This window comes from Anas platyrhynchos, chromosome 1 (assembly GCF_047663525.1).
Source record: "Anas platyrhynchos isolate ZD024472 breed Pekin duck chromosome 1, IASCAAS_PekinDuck_T2T, whole genome shotgun sequence".
Classification (NCBI taxonomy): Eukaryota; Metazoa; Chordata; class Aves; order Anseriformes; family Anatidae; genus Anas; species Anas platyrhynchos.
In genome coordinates this window covers 194761-222669 of record NC_092587.1, presented here as the reverse complement: position 1 = coordinate 222669, position 27909 = coordinate 194761, and the positions used below count along the sequence as shown (strand labels likewise).

General features: G+C 40.7%; 1 protein-coding gene across 4 annotated transcripts in view; it reads right to left on the bottom strand.

Moving 5' to 3' along the window:
• GOLGB1 (golgin B1) overlaps positions 1–27909 on the bottom strand; it is a 60768-nt gene that overhangs the window by 18509 nt on the left and 14350 nt on the right. For 2 of the 4 annotated variants that reach the window (XM_038173293.2, XM_038173296.2), the window contains exons 6-15: positions 27490–27642; positions 25274–25396; positions 24708–24821; positions 18935–19343; positions 18646–18737; positions 18248–18347; positions 13497–13570; positions 11255–11345; positions 9623–9690; positions 3236–8271 (exon numbers count right to left, since the gene is read on the bottom strand). In XM_038173293.2, the coding sequence (XP_038029221.2) occupies positions 3236–8271; positions 9623–9690; positions 11255–11345; positions 13497–13570; positions 18248–18347; positions 18646–18737; positions 18935–19343; positions 24708–24821; positions 25274–25396; positions 27490–27642 (6260 nt within the window). The remainder of the gene's footprint in view (positions 1–3235; positions 8272–9622; positions 9691–11254; positions 11346–13496; positions 13571–18247; positions 18348–18645; positions 18738–18934; positions 19344–24707; positions 24822–25273; positions 25397–27489; positions 27643–27909) is intronic. The other 2 variants (XM_038173299.2, XM_072035347.1) reach the window with 2 other exon arrangements.

Below are 27909 nucleotides of genomic sequence, written 5' to 3'. Positions count from 1 at the left end.
AGAGACCCTTAAGATCATCAAGTCCAATCATCAACCTAACACTACCAAGTCCACCACTAAACCATGTCCCTAAGTGCCACATCCATGTGTCTCTTAAATACCTCCAGGGATGGTTACTTAAGCACTTCCTTAGGCAGCCTGTTCCAATGCATAGCCTCCTTTTCCATGAAGAAATTTTTCCTGATATAGAACCTAACGCTTGTGCAACTTGAGACCATTTCCTTGCATCCTATCACTTGTCTCCTGATAAATGAGACTGACACTCTCCTTGCTGCAACCTCCTTTCTGGTAGCTTTAGAGAACAATGAGGTCTCCCCACACCCTTGTTTTCTCCATGAAAAGGAGTATCAGCCACTCCTCCCTGTTTTGTGTCATCTGCAAACTTGTTGAGTGTACACTCTGCCCCATCATCTAGCACATCAATAAAGATATTAAATAAGACTGGACCCAGTATTGACCCTTGCGCTACACCACTAGTTACTGTCCTCCAACTGGACTTTGTGCCACTGCTTATCACTCTCTGGCTCAGCCATTTAGCTAGTTTTCAACCCACCTCACTATCTGCTCATCCAGACTGTATATCAAGAGCTTGTCTATAAGGATCTTATGGGAGACAGTGTCAAAGGCCTTACCGAAATCAAAGTAGACAATATCCATTGCTCTCCTCTCATCTACCAGGCTGGTCATTTCTTTGTAGAAGCTTATAAAATCAGTCAAGTATGAATTCCCCTTGGTAAATCCATGGTAAGTGTTCCTCATGAACACGAGCCAACAGTGTGCCCACGTGGCCAAGAAGGCTAATGGCATTCTGGCTTGTATCAGGAATAGTGTAGCCAGCAGGACCAGGGAGGTGATCGTCCCCTTGTATTCTGCTCTGGTGAGGCCACATCTCGAGTACTGTGTTCAGTTTTGGGTCCCTCACTACAAGAAAGACATCAAGGCCCTGAAGCATGTCCAGAGGATGATTACAAAACTGGTGAAGGCTCTGGAACGCAAGTCCTATGAGGATTTGCCGAGGGAACTGAAAGTGTTTAGTCTGGAGCAGAAGAGGCTCACAGGAGACCTTATTCCTCTTTACAACTACCTGCAAGGAAGGTGTGAGGAGCTGGGGGTTGGCCTCTTCTTGCAGATAGCTAGTGATAAGACCAGAGGGAATGGCCTCAAGTTGTGCCACGGGAGGTTCAGTTTGGAAATTAGGAGAAATTTCTTCTCAGAAATAGTTAGGCATTGGAATGGGTTGCCCAGGGAGGTGGTGGAGTCACCATCCCTGGAGGTGTTTAAGGAAAGGTTTGATGTGGTACTTTGGGACGTGGTTTAATGGATAATATTGGTGGTGGGGGATGGTCAGACCAGATGATCTTGGAGGTCTCTTTCAACCTTAACAAATCTATGATTCTATGATTTTCTTGTCCCTCATGTGCGTGAAAATGGCTTCCAGGATTAGCTGCTTTATCATCTTCCTAGGGTTTGAGGTGAGGCTGGACAGGCCTGTTCCCTGAGTCCTCCTCCCTGCTCTTTTTAAAGATAAGAGTGATACTTGCTTTCCTCCACTCTTCAGGCACTTCTTCATTTCACCATGATCAATCAAGGTTTATCAAGAGTGTCCTTGCCATGACATCTGCCAGCTGCCTCAGCACTCATAGGTGTATTCCATCAGGACCCACAGTGAATGAGCCCCATGAATGTCCAGTTTGCTTAAACCTGATACAATCTGATCCTCTTTCTTGGTCCATCTTCCTTGCTCTGGCCTTTCATTCTAGTCTCTGGGACCTGGGATTCCTGAAGGGCAGTCTTGCCAGTAAAGACTGAGGCAAAGAATGCATCTGAGTACCTCAGCCTGTGTACCTTTACCCTGTCCTCGGTACCCTGGTACCCCATTTCATACAGCAGCAGACCCACATTTTCCTTAGTCTTCCTTTTATTACTGGTGTATTAATATAAGCCCTTTCAAAGATCTTGGCCAGACTCAGTTCCATTTGGGCTTTAGCTTTTCTGACTTCATGCCTACATGCTCAGACAATCACAGAATCACAGAATTGTCTATGCTGGAAGAGACCTCCAAGATCACCTAGTCCAACCTCTGGCCTAACACTAACCAGTCCTCCACTAAACCATCTCACTATGTCTCTGTATTCTTCCCAGGTTACTCGTGACACACCTCCTGGCATTTTTGCCTTTCTATTCATTGGGGTGGACTGCTTTTGAGCCAAAAAGAGGTGATCCTTGAATATCGTTCAGCTTTCTTGGGCCACTCTTTCTTCCAGAGCTTTATCCCATAGAACTCTTCCAAGCAGATCCTTGAAAAAGCCAAAGTCAGTTTTCTCGAAAACAAGATGCCAGATGTGCTTTCCAACCTCAAACATTCTGTGATTATTTTGCAGTGTTCAGTGAAATAAATCTTTATGTCAATATTGTCAAAAAAGGTGAAGGTTAGATGTTGAGTATTATCACCTCCTTTTTCATCAAAATACTCCTTTTTCTCTCCCATTTTATCTGGGAAATATAAATTAGCGAAGTTGCTGTTCTCAGTTGCTTGATACTCATTTCACTTTCCAGCATACAAAAATAGAGCATTTTGATCGCGAACTTTGTAAAACAATTTTACTCATGAAAGAATGGTTTGTTTTTAATTTTGGAAGATAAAAGATAGCTTTTCATTATATTTCTCTTGCTCCATCTTTCCCTCAAAATCTAATGTGGGATTAAACTGGAATTATGTATCCCAACCCTCTATTGACTTGCCAAATTTAATCTCTAGGAGTAACAATTTGATGCAAAAGAATATTTTGAATTTCAGACTACTAAAGACTCAGGATAGTACTCAGTTGGCTACTGACTGTTACAGGGAATAGATCTAACAGGAGTACTCTCATGATGAGAAGGGGGAATAGTTCACAGTGTTAATTCCCCTGTATCTTTGTGCATTCAACAAATACATACTAACTCCCTGCAGCCTAACTCCAAACCTCTTTTCTACTCAAATGCAAGTGATCCAAGAGATAAGCCTAATTAATTTTTTTTTTGTTTGTTTGTTTGTTTTGTTTAAGAATAATTCTTCTCTCCATCTTAGGCATTCATTACTTTTGCCAATTGTCACATTTAGCATATTTATGTATTCATAATTCTTTCTTTACAGTATGTTGCAAAAGGAAGCGGAAGTCCTTTCTTACCTTTGGTTGCTGCTTCTTAAAAGGAAATACATTAATACCAGCTTAGTCATTATCACCTTCTTTACCTGGATATATGAATCTGAAGTTCTTCCACATGTATAGTCATCTGCTTCATCTGGTCCTTTAGCATAACACACGTTTCCTCTTTTGAACGTATTTCTTCCTCCTTCTTTTGAATAGTTTCTGTGAATTTCTTCTCCCATGTTTTGGATTCATCTATCACTCTATCCCTGTCATCCTGAAGGGAAGACATGCTCCTGGTGAACGCTGCAAGTTGGGCTAGTGTTTTGTTTAGGTTGCCTTCCAATTCCTTGGCTTCTTGATCCTTTGTTGTCAAGGAGTCTTGAACATCACGAACAGTTGTTTCCATATAGTCTTTCTCTCTCTGCAAAGTTGCCAGCTTTTCTTCCATGTTCTTGATTTCCTTTGAGTGCTTGTTTTTTTCCTGTTCCAGTCTTCTTTCAAAGTCCTCATCTTTTTTCTTCATTTGAATTTGAATATTCTCTTTGTTTGCACGTAACTCTTCTTTTACTTTGACACTCTCTGCTAGAACCCTTGCTGCCTCACTCTGTGTGTCATCCAATACTACTCTGCAGAGAGCAAGCTCTTTCTGGGCTTTACTGGTGTCTTCAAGTGCTTTTGCTAAAGTCTCTTTGGCTGCTTCTAGATCTTTCTGAGACTCACTCTGGACAAATTCCAGAGCTTTAACAGTTCTTTCTAAACTACTGATTTTTTCCTGGCTTTTAATACAGTCTTTCTGCAGCTGCTTAATCTCCTGCTGTTTCTGCCTCAGCAATTCCTGAAGCTCCTTTACATGTGTGCTACTGTCTCCCCTCCACGTGTTCTTTAGCTTTTCTACCTTTTGTTTTTCTGAACTTGTTTTACTATTCTCCTTTGCCATCTGACGCTTCTCCTCCTCTACTTCATGTATCATTCTCTGCAAACTCTGAAGCTCACGTTTCAGTTGCTCATTTTCAATTTGGAAGTCTGTTGCATTTTGCTGATAGTTTCCAATACTCCCATTAAGTTCTGCCAGCTGATTCATGAGCCTTTCTTCCAAATCATCCTTCTCAGCCTCTAGAGTGTCCTTCAGTTCAGACATCCTGATAAGGTCTTCTTTTGTGTTTTGAACTGTTTGCTCCATCTTTGCTACTGTGTCCTGGAGAATATTCAGTTCATGGACTTTCACTTCCATTTGGGTCTCTAAAGCCCTTTTCTCACCTGCTAAAGTCTCCACACACACGCGGATGTCACCCAGCTGTTGTTCTGAAGCCCTCCTATTATCTTCTAGTTCTGTGATTCGCTCTGTGAGCTCAGCTATCTTTTTTACATAGATATTAAGATCCTCAGATAAGCTACTATCTTCAAAACCTTTTTGTTCCAGCTCTGCATTAGGAGATTTTGGTCTAAAGCTTAAATCCACTTGATTTTCAGTCCTCTCCATAGGTGGTGGCATGTCAACTGCCTGATTTGTTTCTTCTCCTGTTGTCTTCTGGGCAGCATACTTGTCTATCAGTTCTCTGCTTTCCTTCAGCTTGGATTCTGTTAACTGCAAGTGATGCTTTAAGTCTGTGATCTCTTGAGTAAGAGACTCTTTTTCAGCCATTACTGTTTCAAGCTGAGTAGAAAGAGACTGATAATCCCTCCTAGAGCTCTCCAGATCTTCTTTCAGGCTAATATTTGTAAATAAAGATACATCTCCGGTCCTGTGTAGGTCCTCATCTGTAGAATGTATCTCTGATCTAAGCCTCTCATTCTCCTCCTCTAGTTCCAGGATCTTTTGTTGCTTTGATTTTGCAAATTTCCTCATTTTCTCCTTCATTCCATCAATTTCCTGCCCAGCTTCCTGCAGCTGCTTATCTGTTTCTTCTCTTTTTGCTTCAGCACTTTTCAGCTTAATGAAAATTTCCTGCTTTTCCTGTCTAACAGTTTCCAAAACACGCTGAATCCGCTCAGCCTCATTACTCACATTTTCATACGATTGCAGGAGAGTTTCATATTCTTTCTGAAGCTCCCTATATTTCTCACGCCACTCAGAACTCTCAGCAGCTTGAAAACATTTCAAGGATTCCATCTCCTTCTCCTGCTTCTCTTTCTCTAGAACAACTCTGTCTAGAGTCAATTTAAGGTTTTTACAGCATCCATCAAGATTCTGATTTTCTCTAACTACCTTATCAACTTCTGCAATAAGTTTTTCTCGCTCTTCAGTGAGACCCACTAACTTTTCTGTTAAACTATCTGTTTCTTTAACATGGCCACATATTTCACTTTCCATATTTGTCAACTTGACAGAAAGATTCTCAATAATAGTTTTGGCATTTGCCAGTTCCTCTTTCAGAGATTTGCTCTCCTTTAATGCTTCTTTTCTAGAAATAAGTGCAGCTTGCAACTTTCTCTGCATTTGATTCTTCTGTTTAGCTGCTTCTGCATTGTCATCTTGCTTGTGCTGAATTTCAGGCTGCTCAGTTTGAGATCTCTCGCTTTGTTCTTCATGTACCTGAGCTTGAGTTTCAAACTGACTACAGAGTCTCTTGATCGAATCTTCTTTTTCCAGCAACTGTGCCTCTGCGTTAATGAGAGCTTCACTTTTCTGCCTTAACTGCAAATTAAGGAATTCAATTTCTTCATCCTTTTGATGCATAAGTGTTTTCAGGTCTTCCAGATTGTCTTCTCTAGAAACTTTTACTTGACTTTCCTCCAATTCTATCTGAAGTCTTGCTGTGTCAGCTTCAGCTTGGTCGGAGGTTCTAGTCAGTCCTGTCTCCGGAAACAACTGTGCTATGCGTTCTTGCAAACGAAAGACTAATTCTGATTTGCAAGCTAGTTCACTTTCCATATGGCTGACCTGATGTTCCAATTCCTCTTTTTCCATCTGCAATTTCTCAATTTTTGTCTTATACTCTTCCTCAGAAACACCTGCAACTTGTATAAGCTTGCTGTTTGTAGTATTTTCTGCTTCCAAGCACGAAGAATCCAACCAACCTTGATTCTCAGGAATACTCTCTCTTGATCCTCTCTGTTCTTGGAGTTGTCTGAGCTGAGCTTGGATGCTTTCCTTCTCTTTGCTTTGCATATCAAATTGTTCTTGTAAGATGTTGTAATCATCTTTCTGCTGTTTAAGCTGTTCTCTGTGATGCCTGTCTTTCTCTTGAGCCTTCTTTATAGTGTCTTTGCGAGACACCAGTGCTTCCTGAAGTTTTTTTTGAAGTTGTTCCTTTTCTTGTTCAAGAGTTGAAATCCTCTCTTTCAGAGCAGACTTCTGGTTTTCTTCAAGATTTGTAGCTGCTGAAGAATTTTTTTCATTTTCTTCATAATCTTCTGGGCTTTTATTGGTTTCAGTTAGTTTGTCAGCAATTGTCTGACCTTTCATGATTTCAACTTCAATCGAATCTATGTTTGTCTTTCCTTGCAAGCTTTGCTTCATTTCCTCAATCACTGCGTGTAACTGTGCTTCAGCAGTTTCTTTATCCAGCAGGTCCTTCCGGATGCTCTGCAACTCCGATTCCTTTTCAGAAAGCAGTTGAATTAGATATTCCTCTCTGGGCTGGCTTTCAAGATTCACTTCTTGGCTTATTCTAACTGTCATATTTTCTCCTCCTTCAGCTTCTTGAGCCACTGAGTTTTCTGATTCAGACTCTCTTCTCAGCTCTACTAATTCGTTCTCCAATTTGCTAACCTTCTTCAGGAGCTCCTTCCTGTTAACAAGTGCTGCTTGCAACTTCCGCTTTACTTGTTCATTTTCTTTTTTCAGAAGTTCAAGTTCACTTACTAATGTCTCACTTTCTTTACATGCTGCTTCTGTCCCATACTGCTGCTCAGATGATTCACAGCTCAGGTATGTATCTTTTGCTTTTATGTTTTCGTCTTTTTCCTCCTCGGCTTTTAATAAGAGGCTTGTTTTCTCTTTGAGACTCTTTAACTCAGTTTCTAGAGAAAATTTTTCTTCATTCAGCAGTACTATTTTCTCAGACATGCTGACACTGATCTCTGTCATCTGTTGTTCTTTCTCAAACAAGGTTTGTTGCAGGGTCTCTATACACCTGGTATGTTCAGCAACAAGCTGTTCTAGGCTTGCTGCTTCATGGCCCTTTAAGGTTAAGCTTTGGGAAAGCTCTTCTATCTCAGCTGTGTTTTTCCTCAGAAGTTGTTCCAGGTCAAGTACTTCACATTCCTTGTTCTGGACCTGGCTTCTCATGTCTTTTAGTTGCAGGTCCTGATCAGAAAGCTGAAGTTGTGCTTCATCCAAGTCTTTTTGCAAAGCTTCAATTTTTATCTCTTTGGATTTAAATTCATTTTTTAGGCTTTGGATTTGTTCTCTCAGAAGACTGTTCTGACTGTCTGACAGTCTCTGCTTTTCTGAAAGAGCTAGATTTTCCTCCAGTTGCTTCACTTGCTCCTTCAGTTCTGTTATGGTAGAAAGGTCCTTTGCCTGACAAAGGAGCTGATCTCTTTCTTCAGCCAAAACACAAAATGCACTCTCAGAATCCTCTATCTTTTTTCTGTATTCCTCAGCCAACTGGTTTAGCCTATTTATTTCATCATCTCTTTCTCCCAGATCTTTCTTATAGGATTCTTCTGATTTCTGCAGAATTATTTGCAGTTCTGTAACTTGATTTTGCAGCTTTATCAGATCTTCACATTGAGAGGTGCCAGGCTCTGAAACTGTTGTAGAGACTACCTGTGTTTCTTCCATTTCCCTTCTGTCATGAACAGCACTCCCCTGGGGCACTTCTTGAAGACTGGTTTTGTTTTCCTGAAGTGCACTAATTTGCTGTACTTCTGTTTCTCTCAGTAATGAGCTATTGATCAACTTATTTTGTGCATCTGAAGCCTTTTGCTCTTCCCCGTCAAGATGCTGTATCTGGGAATTATCTTCCAGCTGGTTAGCTTCTTCTCCTGCTTCATTTACTGTAGAAGTTTGACTGTTTGGGTCCTTGAGCTGCCCTTTCAGAAATGCTATTTCTTCTTGGGCTTCTTTCAGTTCCAGCAGCAAAACTGACAGCTCCTTCTGTTTCTCTGCAGCAAGATATTCTAGAATTCCAGACATACATTTTTCCCCAGTAAACTGCTCACTTCCCCTGGGAAAGCCATCTGTTGTTGCCTAAAACACAACAAAAGGTTTCAATTTTCCTTTGAATCCTGTCAAAGGGACACTTTTCATTGTTCTCAAAGTATCTGCGTTCCACATTTTGCAGTTTAAGGTTACCCTTTCTTGTGCTATCAGGTGCAATACCCTTATTAAAAACAGGAGGACTCCTCAGGTCATTTCAGTTCCTGAATATATAAGGACAATATAAGAAGGACGCGGTTGCATTAGAGAAAGTCCAGAGGAGGGCCACAAGGATGATCAAAGGGCTGGAACATGCCTTTCCTATGAAGACAGGCTGAGGGAGGTGGGGTTGCTCAGCCTGGAGAAGAGAAGGCTCTGGGGAGACCTTATAAGGGCCTTCCAGAACTTAAAGAGAGCCTACAGGAAAGCTGGGGAAGGACTCTTTATCAGGGAATGTAGTGATAGGACAAGGACTAATGGCTTTAAACTAAAAGTGGGTAGATTTAGATTTGGTGTTGGGAAGAAATTATTTACTATGAGGATAATAGTAAACATTATTTGTTTACTGGAACAGGTTGCCCAGAGAATTTGTGGATGCCCCATCCCTGGAATTGTTTAAGGCCAGGTTGGATGGAGCTTTGAGTAACTTGGTCTAGTGGAAGGTGTCCTTGCCCATTGTGGGGAGTTGGAATTAGATGATCTTTAAGGTCCCTTCCAACCCAAGCCATTCTATGATCCTATGAAGCAGCAGCATGAAAGACTGTTTTGAGGATTAAACCATAAATGTAACTTCCTGTTACCTTATTTCACATTCTTTCTTGGTTACAGGATAGTCTAATTCTGAAATGTCTCAGTTCTCCTGTGATTCTCAGATGTATTCCACTAGACTTATCTACTGTATCCATAGTCTCCGAAACAGGAGGTGTTGTCCCCTATTCTACTTGCCCATTTAATGTGGTTAAGAAATAATATAGAAACACATATTCCAGTATGCGTCTATCTCCAACGTATGAAGACTAAACAAAACATCTCGTCTAAAGTGCTTGAATTTTTCCAAATATTAAAGTTTCCTCTTACCCCCCAACACAGATGACAAGACAAAAACAGTCACAAATCCTGGCCATAAAGCATGGATCACCAGTACACAAATAAGTCAGTATCTCGTATTACAAAGACTGTCCATTCTACCAGGTTGGAGGGCAGAAATAATTTATGAGGAACTATTAAAAAAAGCTATGTATTAAATTATGATTACTACACCATTGCAACAACTAGTTGTTATTATGGGATGCTAAAACAAAAACAAAAACTGTTCTTTGGGGCTTCTGAAATTACAAGTAGTTACCATATCCATGGATTCATACAATATTGAAAAGTAAAAAGTATGGGGTAAAATTTGTACCTCAGGTAGCACCGAAGTATCATCAAAAGGCTTTTGCACTTCTGAATTCACCATCAATCCTGACACACCTAGTCATAAAATGTACATGTCACCATAAGTAAATGAGTTGTAAATTAATTCAGTAGGTAATCAAACAGACAATTTACAGGACTGGAGTTTCTCCAGTTTCCAAGGTAGGAAATAAAAAAGGTCAATAGTTTGAAGCTATGGACTGGGTCCAGACATCCCCAAGCTCTGCAGATGCAAAAACTACTGCATTTACTGCATGCTGGCATCACCCAAGTCTACAGTATATCTAACCTCTACAAAAGGATGAAGAGACAAAGAGAAAAGTGAACCAGTACACTTGCACCCTTAAAAAAAAAAAAAAAAAGAAAAGAGGATTTTATTATGAACCCTGCAATTACACCTCTTCTTTGAGAAAATTACTTTTTTTTCTGATAGCTAAGTTAGCTCTGTCACACTGCTAGAACTACAATTAAAAAAAAACTCTGAAACCTCATTTTCTGTTTTGTTTTGCATTTTCTTTTTTTTGTTGTTTTGTTTGTTATTGTTGTCAAAAATGAAAAAATCCTAGAAAATTATAAATATGTGCATTAAGAAAAGCAAGGTTGTAAATCTAAGCTCTTAAATGCTAAGAAACACCAGAGATTATAGTAGTTGCCCATTCAGGTTTGATTTTGCTATTTTGCTCATATTGTTCGCTCCAACTACCTGAAAGGAAGTTGTGGGGAGCTGGTGTTAAGCCTCTTCTCACAGATAACTAGTGACAGGACTACAGGGAATGGCCTTAAGTTGCACCAGGGTTACTTTAGGTTGGAAATTAGGAGAAATTTCTTCTTAGAAAGAGTAGTCAGGCATTGGAATGGGTTGTCCAGGGAGGTGATAGAGTCACTGTCCCTTGGTGTGTTTACAGAAAGGTTGGACATGGTGCTCATGGACATGGTTTAGTGGGTGACATTGGTAGCAGGGGGATGGGCGGACCAGATGATCTTGGACATCTTTTCCAACCTTAATTATTCTATGATTCGATGATTGTTGGCAACAGCTTAAGCTTTCAAGCAATTAATCAAGTGATCATCTCTTCATGAAGTGCAAGAAGGTAGAGATATGAGCATTTAATCATAGCATTACTAACTTTTAGAAGCCTTACTCTGCAACCATCCAGGTAACAATTTTTAGTTGGTGGTAATGGTGTTTTTTTTTTTGTTTGTTTTGTTTTGTTTTTGATAATTTAGAGGTAGGGTGGGAAGGGAAGGCAGTAGTACCAGAGACAAAAAAAAAAAAGCTTGCTAGTTTGAAGACAGGAACCCAATCCTTCATCTTACCTTAAGTCTCTTCCACGTACTACACATCAGTCTCTGCATCAACAAATAGCCTCCTTCAAAACGTTCTCCCTTTCTCACAGTATTAGGGACAGTAGTAGGGACTACTTTTTTCTTCTCTTCTGATGCATTACTTCTTGCCTGCAATAGTGTTTTCTCTTCTAACTCCTGTGTATCTTTGCTAATTCTTGTGTATCTTTAGATTCTGACCTGAAAGCTCTGCTTTCCAAATCACCTTGGATTTTTCCATGACGACTCTCGAATTTCCACAGTTTTAAGGTCAATGTAATTTATTCTATGTCCTTACCTCTCAGTGTAGGAGAGCAATCTACATAAGAGGCTGGATCTTCCAGAGTCTGCAAGTCTTGCATTTTCACCTCAGATCCAGCATTTTTGTTCTATTGGTGGAAGAAAACATACTTAGTTTTGAGCTACGATCTTTGCATTGGAAGATAGCTATCTGAGCTGCTGTTCTGCCAAGCTTTGAGTAAAAACTGACATTCCCTACTTTAGACCAATTTCTGATGCCTAACAGAAATAAAATTAAAAAAAAATAGATTATTTATGATGGTAAGCGGAAGACTAAGACATCTTTCTAAGATGAAAGACTAAGACTAAGACATCAGGTTACGGTATCTGATCAGAATTAGGGGATGAGTTCAGGATATTACTGAATGCAATTAACCTCCTTTCCACCTTGCTTACTCTTTCATCTTCAGTGCTTCAAAGCAACTGACAATAGATTTTTAACTTTTCACTGAACCACCCAAGCAGTGCATGTGAGAAATCACGTGTTTGTCACTGTATGCTTTACTGTTGGAGCAGATAAAGAACCTGCAGTCTCTCAAGGAAAGTTATACTAGGCTACATAACGTAAATGAATTAACTACTCAACAAGAATCTATTAACTTCTATACCTTACCCGCAACACTAGAGTAAAACGTCTTTAAAAAAATCTACTCCTCTCTCCTCTTGAAAAACAAAGACAAAAACAACATCCCAGTAATGTAAGGACATAAAACAAAATGAAGTGAATAGAATTAACACTTGCTGTAACTATCTAGAACATAAGTACATGGGGTGCTAACAGGTTACCCAGTCATACGGAAGCAATCTCCAGACCCACGTTCTAGAGTACTTTTGCCTTTGCAAGCGGCACACATTGAAATGAAATGTACGGGCTGCATTAAAGTAATTTGTGTACACAACACAAACTGCATGTATTGGAATTGGATTAATCTTTGCCTAAAGTAATGGGTCAGGAGCGTGAGTTGCAGGATACAGCTGTCCAAATGTGAACACTGGATAAAAACTATTTATATAGGCATATATATGTATGAAGGCACTGAAATGGACACTTCCAGAGTTGGATTCGTCCACTGTTTTAAACACCCACCTTGGTCAAGGTGAATCATATGCTAAAGCACCTAGTCTCACCAATGCTTATAAAGGGGCTCTATAAAATAGCTCAGAGGCATACAGCTGCCCTTGAAAAGACCACATGCATGCGTTTACACGTGTATATACCTGTTGATCCACTAGATTAGACCTCAAAAATAGGCAATTGGAACGTAAGGCTCTGAAGTCAAGCAGGATAAACTGACTCAGAATGCATGAGTCCCAAATGTCAACTTTTGCCCTAATTACTCCATAGCAATACAAACTTAAGGAAACAGTCTTTGGCATTTTCATATGTAACACCTTCCATCCTCATTTTTAAATCAAAAGCTAATAAAAAATTCAATAAATACATGTATGAAGCTTGATCTTTTACTATACAATTACTGGAGAAGGAGAGAAGCTGGAAACTTCAAACTGCCAACTCTCTCAGTTGGAGAGGATTGTTTTAGATAAAACACAGCATCATCTTCTTTCCCCCTGCAGGCAGACTGGAACAGAGTGCAGCAGTCTGGAAAGAGCCCAGACCATGCCCTAAGCTGACAAACAATTCTACAACAAATTCTTATTACAGATATACATTGGCAGCTATCTCCATCACCTGGCTGACTGAGTATAAAGCAAAGGAGAAGGTAGGCAATCCTGCACTCTTCTCACCAATGGATTACCTGCAACTGTACCTAAACCTGTTCACAGTGAAAGAATATATAGTCTAGTCTCCTGTTTGACAAAGAGAACTCAGCTTCTTCCAGTCAGTCTGCCAGATCCCCAAAAGGGCAGCGGGGATAAATAGGGTTTGAAAGGTATCCTATAATGACAATTGAACCTTTGGAATCGTGTTTCCTGAGACTTCCCTCAGTTTAGCCTATGATTTAGCTGCAGAACTAACTCATAAGAGGTATAAAATAGCAAGAATATGGATTGGGTGAATGAAGGACACAAGAATTCCACACAGACAGCAAAGGGAAATACAGTCTGATAAGAACACAGGACAAGCAGTATTTGGAAGCTATTTCTGTCTTTCGCCATTAATCCGGTTAATAATAACCTTTCAAAGAGGATTGTTAAAAAAGGCCATAACAGCTTAGCTGTTTTAAGGCCAGTCCTTGACCTGTTTTAGTTTTGGCTTATTTTTGCTGCTTAATCATTACCTCCTTTGAATTTTCTGCAACCATCGTAGCTTCCTGCTGAGGCTCCTGGAGAACAAGTTGCAAGTGTGGTATCTCTGAAACATTCAAGAACGCATGCACATGAAACAATTTATTTGAAAATTGAAACTCTCATTTAGAGAGTGACATGATATACTTTCAGGAACTTTAGAGAACAGGACACATGGCTCTAAGCAGCACTTCTGCACTGAAGATACATAACATTGTCATTGGATAATGTGTTAGTGATTTTTTTCCCTGAAAGATACAAACTACCAAAATAAATTAATGATTTAAAAAAAAAAAAGAAAACTTGCTGTTCTTTTCCCTTTCTCCTTCCCCTGAAGAGGGGAAATAGAGAGAGATGTGATGGTCTTTTCTCCCTGGTAACCAGTGATACAAAATGTGTGGGAATGGTATAAAGCTGCACCAGGGAAGATTCAGACTAGATATTTGGAAAAATTTCTTTACTGTGGGGATGGTCAAACACTGGAGCAGGCTTCTTAGCAAGGTGGTTGACGACTAACGGCTGTCAACATTCAAGAGGCATTTGGATAACGTCCTTAATAATATGCTTAAACTTTGGTCTAGCCCTGAAGAGGTCAGACAGGTGGACTTGATGATCTTTGTTGGTCCTTTCCAACTGAATTATTCTATTCTATTGTTATTTAGATTGAAATTAAAGTCCAAAGAAGGGCGACGAAGCTGGTGAGGGGCCTGGAGAACAAGTCCTACGAGGAGCGGCTGAAGGAGCTGGGCTTGTTCAGCCTGGAGAAGAGGAGGCTCAGGGGCAACCTCATCACTCTCTACAGATACCTTAAAGGAGGCTGTAGTGAGGTGGGGGTTGGCCTGTTCTCCCACGTGCCTGGTGACAGGATGAGGGGGAATGGGCTAAAGTTGCGCCAGGGGAGTTTTAGGTTAGATGTTAGGAAGAACTTCTTTACTGAAAGGGTCGTTAGGCACTGGAACAGGCTGCCCAGGGAAGTGGTGGAGTCACCATCCCTGGAAGTCTTCAAAAGACGTTTAGATGTAGAGCTTAGGGATATGGTTTAATGGGGACTGTTAGTGTTAGGTTAGAGGTTGGACTCTATGATCTTGAGGTCTCTTCCAACCTAGAAATTCTGTGATTCTGTGATTCTGTGATAGCTGATAGAGCTTCAAGTTTTGAAAATCATTCTTAAAAAGGAGGGGAAAGAAAGAATTATTGTAGCAGAATGCTTCAAATTTCATTAGCATAAAAATGAAAGAGAAATTGTCAAAGCTGGGAGAGAATAAAAACACTGGAGGGCCACTGTCCAAATCAAGAACAGTACAAGAATTCATCTGCTGTTTGACTCAGGATATTTTTATTTTTATTTCTGAGAACTGGCATGTAAACACCATTCATGATAGGTATGTCACTATACTGTATATGATGAAATAACTGAATTGGTAGATAAGGGGAGAGCATAAGTATTGTCTACACAGACTTCAGTAAGGCTTCTGCCACAGAGCAACATAAAATCCCTACAGACAAGCTCTTGAGGTATGGGCCAGGCCCAGAAGATGGTTTTTAGCAGAATGAAGTCTATCTGGAAGCCAGTAACTAACCACAGAGCCAATGTGTCAATACTGGGTCCAAGGCTGTTCAACCTCTTCCTTAATCATCTGGAGACCACCAAAGGCCTCTAAGATGATTAAAGGGTTAGAGCATGTCTCCTGTGAGGAAAGGCTGAGAAAACTGAGACTTTTTAGCCTAGACACCTGAAGGGGGGGAGGGGTCGAAGAAGATGGAGTCAGGCTCCTTCCAGTGGTGCCCAGTGACAAGACATGAGGCAATGGACACAAATTTGAAACACAGGAAACACTGTCTGAACACAGAAAAAAACATTTTTTGCTGCCTTTTTTTTTTTTTTTTTTTTTTTTTTAAACTGTGAAGGTAACGGAGCAGTGATACATGTTGCCTAGAGAGGCTGTGGATTTTCCCTTGGAGATATTTAAAAGACAGCTGGACATGGTCCTGGATAAGCAGCTCTGTGTGATCCTTCTTGAGGAGGAGAGATGGACAAGATTACCTTCAAAGGTCCCTTCCAACCTTAACCATTCTACAATACTCAAAACATTCTGATACTCAAAAGCAAAAGAAAGGCAAAAACATGTCCTGTACCATATAGAATCATAGAATGGTTTGGGTAGAAAGGCACCTTTAAAGATCATCTAGTCCAACCCTTGTGCCAAGGGCAAGGATGTCTTTCACTACAATTACATCACTCTAAGCACGATTCAACCTGACTTTGAACACTTCCAGTGACTGGGCATCCACAACTACTCTGAGCAACTTGTTCCACAACCTTCATCATGAAACATTTCTTCCTTATATCCAATCTAAATCTACCCTCTTTCAGATTAAATCCTTTGCCCCTCATCCTGTCACTACAGTCCCCAGTAAAAAAGCCTTTTTTATCAGCCCCCTTTACAAATTCAAAAAGGTCTCCTCAGAGGCTTCTATTATTGTCCAGGTTGAACAACACCAACTTTGTCAAGCTTTCTTCATAGAAGAGGTGTTCCAACCCTCTGAACATTTTAGTAGCCCTGCTCTGGACCTAATTTAACAGGTCCATATCTTCCTCGTACTGGTGATTGCAGAGCTAGTTACAGTACTCCAGGTGAGGTCTCACCAGCAGAGTGGAAGGAGAGAAACACCCTTGACCTCTGGCCACACTTCTTGCAAAGCCCAGGATATGACTGGTTTTCCAATTTACAAGCACACATTGCAAGCCCATATCCAATTTTTCATCCACCAGTATCCCCAAGTCCTTCTTTGCAGGGCTACTCTCAATCATTTCATCATCCATTCCATGCTGATGTTGGGGATTGCTGTGATCCAGGTGCAGGACTTTCTATTTGACTTTGTTGGACTTCATGAGGTTTATATAGGCACAGTTATCACACCTGTCAAGGTCCCTCTGGATGGCATCCCTTCCCAGTAGTGTATCAACCGCACCATTCAGCCTGATGTCATCCGCAAACTTTTTGAGGTTGCACTCAATTTCACTATTGATTTTATTAGTAATGTTATCTTGTATTGGTCCCAGTACAGACCCTTAAGAGACAGCACTCATTACTGGTTTCCATTTGAACACTGGGTTATTGACTGTAACTCCCTGGATGCTGTCATCCAGTCAATTCCTTATCCATCTGTCAGTTTGTCCATCAAAACCATTAGCTACCCAATTTTGAAGCAAGAGTGCTGTAGGGGACTAGAAAGGCATTATAGAAATCCAGGTAGATGATAACAGTTGTTCTTCCCTTGCTCACTGATGCAATGATCAGTTATGGAAACTGGGGTCTACAGTAACTGAAAAAATACAAATGTTGTATTTTCAAACAACATTCAAAGTACTTCAAACAAAGGAACAAAAAGATGATCTGGAAAACTGCAAGCTGGTGTGCCTTACTTTGGTCTCTTGGAAAAATCACAAAATGCATCCTCTTGGTAGAAAGAATCATAGAATCATTCAGGTTGGAAAAGACCTAAGATCATCTAGTCCAACTATTCACCTAGTACTAATGTCCACCACTAAAACATGTCTAAGGTCTAAATATACACGTTTTTGGAAGACCTTCACAGGTGGTGTCTCAACTACTTCCCTGGGCAGCCTATTCCAATGCCACACAACCCCTTCAGTAAATAAATTTATTCTAATATCCAACCTAAACCTCCTCTGTTTCAACTTGAGACCATTTCCCCTTGTCTAATCACTTGGTGCTTGGGAGAAGTGCCCAATACCCACCTCACTACAACCTCCTTTAAGGTAATTGTAGAGTATGATAAGGTCTCCCCTTAGCCTTCTTTTCTCTAGGCTAAACAACCCTAGTTCCTTCAGCCACTACTAATAAGGCTTGTTTTCTAGACCCTTCACCAGCTTCATTGCCCTCCTTTGGACACACTCCAGCACCCCAATGTCCTTGTAGAGTGGGGCCCAAAACTGAATACTCAGTTCAGTTACTCACTAAACCATGTCCCTAAATACCATATTGAACCTTTCCTTAAACACCCCCAGGGATGGTGACTTCACCACCTCCCTGGGCAACCCCTTCCAATGCCTAACCACTCTGAAATAAAGAACATAAACCGAAGCAAGCTTAGAAGACCACTGAGATGGTCATGTGAGGACCATGTGAGGAGAGGCTGAGGCAACAGGGCTTATTTAGCTTGGATAAGATGCAGCTTTGTAGACACCTAAAAGAAGCCTTCCAACACCTGTGAAGAGGTTCTTGGGAAGACAAAGCCAGGGTTTTTAGAGTGGTGCAAGTTACGAGGATGTAAGACAACAGGCATATGCTGAAACAAAATAGGTTCCAACTGGATATCATAAAAATCATTTCTTCCATGAGGACAGTGAAGTGTCAGAAGAGGCTGCCCAGGAGGTTGTATAGTCACCATCCTGGAAGTTTTCAAGACCTGACTAGATAAAGGCCTCAGCAACTTGGTCTGATCTCATAGCTGACCCTGCTTTGAACAGGAAGCTTGACTACAGTCTGCCTGAGATAACTTCCGGCATAAATTATTCTGTGATTCTATGATTCACCTTAGTTCTAATTCTATTAGCTAGCGGTGCTGCCTGAACCCTTCAGTATAAGAGCTAATAAATTCTACTTTTAACAACTGGAAAGAATTAGCATTTTTTAAGATCTTGTCAACAAAAGCATATTGAACCAGTAACTGTGGACATGTTTTTTTCTAAAATAGATAAGAAGGAGGATAATTATACCCTCTTCAGTCTTCTGTCTTTCCAAGTTTTCTGTGGATAGTAGTAAAGTCTCAGTCCCATCTTCCTTCTGTATCATTTTTTCCTGTGAAGTTGTTTCATCCTGTTTAAACATAGGATGGAGGAGAGAGACAAGTTTGCATACAGTTTTTACAAAAGCATTAGTCTTTGATTTTTCAGTTAGCCCTTTAACATATCAGTTGGCAACTTCTGAATTAGTCAGATTGTGTCCTAGTTTTGCCCAGCCTCTTATAGTCATAACATGTCTGCCCATGAGCTGAGAGAACCCAAAACAATCTTTCTGAAGCAACACCACATTAAAAAGAAATTTTAAACATTTCACTCTGTTTCAGTTCCTCAACATATGGGAAAATTTTACAAGACTTATGAAAATACCATACCTCTTTCTTCAATTCAGAGACCTCCAACACTGGCCAGGATTTCAGCTTATTCTGACAGCATACAAATTCTTCAGATTTCTGTATAAGTTCATCTAAAGGAGGAAGGAAAAAAGGGAGTTAAGGTGTACCTTTTTTGCTGAAATATACCCAGTTTACATGTATGCACTATAGTACATGGAATCTCTGTATTTTCTTATGAGTCATCATAAAAGCAAAGTCAAGTAGAAGGCAACCCAGATATCCTTCGGTTCTTGAAAATCTGCTTCACCAAAATACCATGCTTACTCACCCTGTAGTTTCTTTATTGTAGTACTGTTTTCAGCAGACAGCATCAACAGTTGGTCAACATCCTGTTTCAGCTTATCATTTTCAGCTACAAGGGCAGCATAGCTAGACTGGAGCTCTTGTTCAGCCACCTTAAGACAACCGATCTGTAGGTTTTTCTCTTCCACCTCCTGCCTTTGTTTCTTCTCTAGGCCTCTATATCTTTCTAATTCCACTTGCGCCATTCTTGCCTCTTGTAGCTGTTCTGAGAGACACTGTACCTCCTCCTGCAAGTGATGGCAGGACAGCTTCCTCTCGGCTAGTTCCATCTCCATTTTCTCTCTAAGACTCTGAGACTCTTGTCTCTCTACATCTAGCACATCTTTCAGAGAGCTTAGATCCACTGACATCTTCTGGCATTGATCTTGTAACATCTGTAAAAAGATATGGAAATTAATTTAACTCTTATCTAGATCAATTCAGCACCAAAGCAAAGTACCTGAAGTAAATCTTAAAATTGCCATTATATCCTCCTCAGATATTTAAGTAGCAGAACAAATGAAATAAACATGAGAGAAATCTCAACTTCTTAGAGAGAACCTGCCCTACTACATCCTTCTTGAAAGGACATAAAGCTGGGGTAAACATGAACTCACAATTTCAGTTCAACTCCCAAAACTAAAGAAAAGAAAAATCTAAATTTACTGCAGGGGAATAGACAAGAAGAAAACAGTAGAACAGTTACCATGAATTCTGTTTTAGAGGAAAGAAAGCTTCCCAAAAAGGGGAAGAAGCACGACAACAGAAAAAGGAGAATTAAGGAGGACAATTAACAAATGGAACAAAAGTGTGCATGTGAAATTGGGTTAAAAATGCTGAAAAAGGAAACCATAAGTGACAGAGCACTCTACACAATGCCCAGCGTAGAGAAGGAAATTCACCAAATTTCCTTCTCCTGGGCCTATGGATGATCAACATATTTAGTTTCCGGAGGAGGCTGATGAGGAGCTCCCTTTACACTATGGGTAGGAAGAGAAGCTTCCACCGCATGGCCCATGGCCTTAGGATGTAGGTATACCTGGATCTCCTGATGACCATATAATGGGCACAAGGGGATTCAGAGCGTGGAAGAGGAATCAGGAGACCCTAACAACCGTGCCATGAAGATATTGTCCTGGTTTCAGTTAGAACAGAGTTAATTTTCTTCCTAGTAGTTGGTAGAATGCTATGTTTTGGCTTAGGATGAGAAGAGTGCTGATAACACCCCTATGTTTTAATAGTTGCAGAGCAGTGCTTACACCAAGCCAAGGACATCTCAGCTTCTCGCTCTGTCTTGCCAGTGGGCAGGCTGGGGGTGCAGTAAGAGCTGGGAGGGGACAGACCCAAACTAGCCAAAGGGGTATTCCATACCATCTGACGTCATGCTAAACAATATATAGGGATGACCAGCCGGGGGAGGGGCACCGGACTGCTCGGGGTTAGGCTGGGCATCGGTCAGCAGGTGGTGAGCAACTGCATTGTGCATCACTTGTTTGTACACATTATTAGTAGTAGTACTATTATCATCATTGTATTATTATTATTATTATTATTATTATTATTATTATTATTATTATTTTCCTGTCTTATTAAACTGTCTTTATCTCAACTCACGGGCTTCACTTTCCATTTCTCTCCCCCATCCCAGAGAGGGAGGGGGGAGGGTGAGCGAACAGCTGCGTGGTGTTTAGCTGCCGGCCGGGTTAAACCACGACAGGTATCCATGCTACCACTCCACAAAACTCTCTGGCAAGCAGTAAAATCAACAGTGAGTACAAGTCAGTTCACTGAGGTTCCTCACCTCTTCTTGATAGTAAGAGGTCCCACCCCTGTGCCTGGTTGGGATACATGAACAAGAAAATAGAGTGGTGCATAAAACTTTTAAAGAAATTAAAAAAGTTTCCAAAATGAGGCTCAGCACTGGACAGGCTTTGCGGAGTGTGTGTGCGTAGAAGCTATGAAGGCTTATAAAACAGATGTCCATGAGGGACATCTGGGTATCAGGTAGGAAATATTTTCTCTCGGCATGTGACTGAAGCAAGACAGGAGTCCTGGCCATTGCTGGAGGAATTATTGGGCAGGCTACAATTCTGATTCATTATGGTGACTCCTATGAGAAGAGGTCCATAGCATTTTGCTTACTTGTAAACTGTATTGTAATCTAGCATTACTCTACCACTGGGGACTGGGCTATAAGGGGTCAGAAGAAAGCCATTGTGAAAGAGCTCCAAATTACGTTTACAAAACATATTGAAAATCAGAGCTCTTCAACCAATATACATGAAAGGAACAAAAAGTGTTTTTTTGCCTCCTCATCAAAACTACATTTCATCCACTAAACACCTTATGCAAATTCTGTAATAATAATGATAATAACAAAATACATGTACATTACCAAGAAGAATCACCAAAATAAACATGCTTCTTTGTTCATTGTCTTCAAGATCTAAACAGGAAGAAACTATTTCCAAAATATTCAAGAAGTTTCCAGCATTTTGGTCAGAAGTCAATTTCTTTCTGCTTCTCTCCAAATGTACAAGACAATGAATCAGCTCACATTTGCTTCCTACAAATACCTTGAGACCTTTCAAAGCCTGACCAACAGATCTGGAAGTAGATCAACCTGTTGTGTTCTGATAGAGCATAATTATAAATAAATAAAGGACGAGAGGTGGTAGAATTAGATATTGCTTTGAGACCAAGGATATTTATAATAAAAGCTATCATTTCTCCAGGAAGAACAATATTAATGTTCAAAGCTTGAATTAACTAAGGACACTGGAGAACAGCACAACCAGTGACAACAGTAGAGGTCTCTTTTGTTTGTATGTAGAAACGATGAGCATTTGAGCTTAAAAATTAGTTTGTTAAATATCTGCTTGTTTGACCAGAAGCGCAACTGATGTACTGCACCACTCTTCCACGAGACTGATAAAGCAGAAGGTCATTCTGAACGGTGGAGATTTTCAGAAGTTGTGTTATTGAGGGGGAAAAAAAAGGTACTCATCATACATCTGCAAACAAATCTTTTAAGGGATCTCATCTCAAGGGGCATATGTATATATAGTCATATATGTAGAGACTTGATCTCATTTTATTCACACTCCAAAATGATTAGGTAAGAGCCAATACCACTGCAGAAGCTGTGTCATAATACCAAGTCCTTAGGAAGCTGCACCAAAGAACATCTGCCTTTGATCTGGCCAGGACACTGTAGTCCAGAACAGTGTAGCTATATTAGCACCATGCTAGGTACTTTTGTCTTAGGTGAAGCACTGTGTATTTGTCAGCTTTGAATGCATGAGACAGCAGTGCACAGTGTGGTTAGATTTTGTCCCTGTTCACATGCACATAAACCACACTGCTAGAGAGGTCTTCCGAAGCATCTTTATCCCTATTGCTTGGCTGGACCAACTGTAAGCAACGCACAGAGACCTGTAGCTCTAAAACCTGCCTTAGAAAAAGTTCAATTTGAGTGCAGATGCTCATGTTAGTGTGGTGGCTAGAGCCCCCTAAAAAACTATCACCTGGAAAATCTATAGCTAGCCACAAAACCAGATTACAGAATCACAGAATCACACAGAATCACAGAATTTCTAGGTTGGAAGAGACCTCAAGATCATCGAGTCCAACCTCTGACCTAACACTAACAGTCCCCACTAAACCATATCCCTAAGCTCTACATCTAAACGTCTTTTAAAGACTTCCAGGGATGGTGACTCCACCACTTCCCTGGGCAGCCTGTTCCAGTGCCTAACAACCCTTTCAGTAAAGAAATTCTTCCTAACATCTAACCTAAAACTCCCCTGGCGCAACTTTAGCCCATTCCCCCTCATCCTGTCACCAGGCACGTGGGAGAACAGACCAAGATTAATCGTTACAGAGCCTTGTAGTCCAATAATATAGCATTGACACTACTAGTAACAGGGCTCAAAGCTTTACATTGTATTTACAAGTCCTCAGGAACAAGGCTCATCAAGCCTGCTGTCTGCCCATGCCTTAAATTCCTGGAAATGATTTTACTTAGTTTAGCTATAAAAATTTTTCTTCTTACCATGTAAATAAGCAAAATTTGTTTTACTTATCTTCATATGGTATTATTGCAGCTTTTTTTATTTTTTCTGTAATAGATAGCAGCTACAAAGACCTACTCTTTGTAAAATGAAATAGGTATGACTAACAGTGTAGAGTAGAAAAGTGTAGGCCTGGTGAGACAGCAGAGGCATTGAGAAGCAGGAACACAGAATGGGATGCAGGGAAGTACGTGAAGGCAGGGAATGACAGAAGGTGAGGCACACATTGGAACTGGAGACCCCAAGGCTATAAACATTTCACCAGTGGTCAGTTGAAAAAATGCACACTGAGAACTGGAGAAAATTGGATAGAGTAGTAACAAAATAGACAAAGAAATAGAACTCTATTTGATGACATAAAGCATGACATGTAGACAATATCTTTTTATCTCTACGACATAAAACACACCACGTATAGTAAAATCAGATGCAGCATGAACTTGTTGTCTAATGAAGACAAAACAAAGTGTAAAACCATTTTAGCAAACATAAAAATAACTCCAAGTGGATCCTGGATTGAGGAATAAGCCACGGACACAAAATTCCTCCTGTTTGGAGATTTGTGATGCTGTCAACTTGCTGTAAGCCCTTATCCTCAACCAGGCAGAATCCATTAACTTTTGGGGAGACTGTACAAGGCTGAGCATAAAGCCAGAAGTAAGGTTAGAAAGTGTGTATAGTAATTTTTAATAGCAATATTTTGAAATCTTTTCTGCATAGTAGTAATCATTTTGTTTTCTTTTCCGGAACCAAAAAATAATCTGTCCTCTTCTTTGAAAGGGAGGAGTATCTTAATTTTGCGGTAACAATCACGTGATTCCCCATTCAGACTAAATTGCCTCTTATCCAAGAATTAACATTTTTTCTCTCTGAGCTGAGGGAGTTGCCAGCTTGATTTCATGCTGGAAACTTGGTGTCAGAAATAAGCTGATCTGGTAACTGGCTACTGACAAAAGTCCAGTCCACTGCGTTCAGTCTGGTGCACGAAAAGTTTGACACGAGCCAGCAGTGTGTGCTTGCAGCCCAGAACAGCTGCATCCTGGGCTGTATCAATAGAGGAGGGGCCAGCAGGTCAAGGGAGGTGATTTGGCCCTCTCTGCTCTGCCCGTCTGAAGCCCCACTTGGAGTGCTGCATCCAGGTCTGGGACCCCCACAACAAAAAGGATGTCCACCTGTTAGAGCAGGTCCAGAGAAAGGCCACAAAGATGATCAGAGGGTTGGAGTGGAGCACTTCCCCTATGAAGAAAGGCTGAGAGAACGAGGTCTGTTCAAACTGAGGATGAGAAGGCTCTAAGGAGACCTCACTGCAGCTTTCCAATACTTAAAGGAGGCTTATTAAAAAGGTAGAGAGCATCTTTTTGCTCAGGCAGATACTAATAGGATAAGGGTGAATGGCTTTAAACTAAAAGAGGAGGAATTATATTAGATGTTAGGAGAAAATTCTTCACTCAGAGAGTGGTGAGGCACTGCAACAAGTTGCACAAAGAAGCTGTGGATGCCCCATCCCTGGAGGTGGATGTGGCCCTGGACAGCTTGATCTAGTGGGGTGGCATCCCAGTGCATGGCAGGCGGTTCAAACCAGATGATCTTTAAGGTCCCTTCCAACCCAAGCCATTCTATGATTCTATGACTCCACTAAAGAGACATGACAGTAAAGCAAATAATAAGCAAAACATGAAAAAGTACCTGTTTTTGTTGTTCAGCCATATGCAATTCCTGCTGCAGAAATTCTACCATCTGAGTTTGTTCTAGCAGAGCTGTTTCCTTTTCCTGTAGCTTTCTCTGAAGTGTATGCAGGTTCTGTAAGAGAGACAGCACTGTAACAGTAATCTGGGAGGCTAATATAAGAAGGCTAGATTCCCTTATTTCATCCATAGACCTACTTTTCATAACACAGTTAATTTTACAGCCTAAATAACTTTGTTCTTTATTGACATTTATTCTGGAACCATGGTACAGTAAGAAGAGCACACCACTGTTTCACAAATAGGGAAACAGAGCACAATAAATGAGTACTTCTTAACTGTGATAGGGAAGGTTTTATAGCAAATCAGCACATTGCAGCTGGAACTCTGAAAGTCAAAGATAGCATCCTAAAAATAAACAACCAAGAAAAGCAGACAATCAAATCAAACCCCTTCTCGTCCCTTCTGACTTACTTTGCTGAGAACTGCCTTCCCAGTGAGTCCTCAGACTAATAAAAATTATTTTATTTTCTCTTCACCTTCATAAGATTATTATGACAAATATACCTGCTGCATCTCTACATCCAGATTTGACTCAGCTGCTATCTTCAGCAATTCAGCTTGGTGCTGTTGAACCTGCTCTTTTAGGAAAGCTTCCTTCTCCTCAATTACTTTCTGCAGGTGACTCAGCTGAAAACATAAGCCACAATATATATATATATATATATAAAAACAAACAACAAAAAAGACAAAAACAAACAAAAACCTGCACAACAACAAAAACAAACAAGAAAGTTATGAGCTTAACAAACGTGCATGCCAGCTTTCAACATCAGAACACCACATGTATGTGTGATGATGTCTTCAGCTTGGTAATCCTTTATGTCACCTTGGTTACATGGTATCTTTAACCTTGTAATATATATACATTAACTGATATTTCAGATTCCAGAAAGCAGAAAATGTAGAATTTTCATTTACAACTACACAGAATTATAAAAGATGTAATTTCTACATAAGTGCAACTTCATAAAACTTCTGGTTTTGTATTTGCATAGGACACAGTCTATTTCACACACCAAAACCTAAAACTGACATCGGTAGTATTAACATAAATCATGTTATAAATAAATACAATAGCAGCAACAGCTGTTATGTGATAAAAAGCTTATCTATGCATCCATGGCAGAGCAGAGAGAATCAATGGCAGGTGTGGGAGTCAAAAATAATACTGTGTCCCAGCTGCTCCAAAGCCCATCATAGGACAACAATAAGCCCACCAAAAGCCCACCTACACAAGCCTAGAAGCACAACAGCAGGCAGACAATAAACCAAATTCTGACTCAGAGTAAGGGACACCCTTCCAAGGGCTGCTTCCGTAGTACTTCCTCCTCAGAGAGCCATCACTCCCATTATTCAAGCGTGAGACATAACAGTAGAGCACTTTTAGCAGTGGTTACTGCCTAGGGATACAGGATGTATTACTGGAAGCAGCCAAAGAGGACTGCAATTCTGGAATTGTGCAAGACTTATTATGGGATGTTTAGAAGAGGAAGCAAGGGCAGGGAAATTGATGGACCTAGGGTATTTGGAGAGGAACAAGCATGAAAAAAAAAAAGGGCAGTAAAGGTATATAAAAATAAAAATCAGTTGTGTGTGTACTGTTTACACAAACGCCTTGCCTGCGGTGCCTCCACCTCCCCCCGGCTAGCCACCCCTATATATTGTTTAGCATGACGTCAGATGGTATGGAATACCCCTTTGGCTAGTTTGGGTCACCTGTCCTGGGTCTGTCCCCTCCCAGCTCTTACTGCACCCCCAGCCTGCCCGTTGGCAGGACAGAGCAAAAGGCTGAGATGTCCTTGGCTTAGTATAAGCACTGCTCTGCAACAATTAAAGCATCGGGGTGTTATCAGCACTCTTCTCATCCTAAGCCAAAACACAGCATTCCACCAGCTACTAGGAAGAAAATTAATTCTGTTCTAACTGAAACCAGGTCACCATGCCCTGTGCCTGATCAGCAGTTTGTTTCATCTTCTTATAAAAGTCCATTTCTCTTTTTCTCTTCTGTGGGAAGCACCCTCTATCCAGTGTGCACGTGTGTGTATTGGGGGAGAGAGGTCTGAGTACCAGTGACTAGAATCAGACTGTGGGTCAAAGGGCCCATGTGTCTGTGGTGCAACTGTAGCAAGTGTCAGCATGCAAATGAGTGTATGTTCACTAGCTAATACCAAGCCAGACTATCTGGCAAGTAGGTGAAGAGGCCTGGGAGCCAGGACAGAGGGTATACGGTGCCCAAAGACAAGACCACAAGCAGACTTGACAACTGGATGGTCAGGGGAGCTTTAGCTAGCTACCAGAGTCACCACTGGGTCCTGATGAGGTTCTCTAAGAGCAAGACCTGCCTTTGTGTATTTGCATGTCTCTGAGGGTGAGACGACAGGGAGCTGGCTACTGGAAAGACCAAAAGAGTCCTGGTCAGGGTGTGCATTAGTGTATGTTATGTATGTCCATTAGTATGCCTGTACCTCTCCAAGGCAGGTACAGAGTTAGCAATTGGAGGGACCAGGGGAGTCCGAGTCTGTCAGGAATTTTCTGCCAGAAATTGCATTCTCAGGCTGGACCTGGGATCATGGAGCTATGGTAGCCTTACTTCTGTCAAGACTGCCATATTTGGCCATATACCCTAAGCAGCACCATGCCCTCTGGAACAACTATCCTAAATTATGCCAGCGTCAGTGGTGGAGTGAGAAACACAGAAAAATAAAAGCCTTTTTGTGTACCTGTGTTGCATACTTGATTTCAGCATCATTAAGATTCATCTTGGCTAGAGCCAGCTGTTCCTTCAGATCCTGAACAGTATCCTCTTGTGTCCTGAGCTGCTCTATTAGTCCTCTGGCTTCATCTCTATGCCCTTCATTTGTATTTTGATTACTCTGATATTGCAAGAAGAAAGAATTTAGAAGAAAAAAACACAAGAAAGAAAACTGATTAGTACTACTGCTCAATTTTAAAAATAAACAAAACAAACATGAAACGCTACATCACTCTTTACTCCTAATCATAAATCATTTTTTGTTTCTTTACTTATTCTTTGTTTCTTAAAATGAAGTTAGTTTTCATAAAGTAACATTTTTCCTCGTTTCTATATAGGTATGTACAAGATGTCTTTAATTGGGAAGTGTTTCCTAAGTATTTGCATT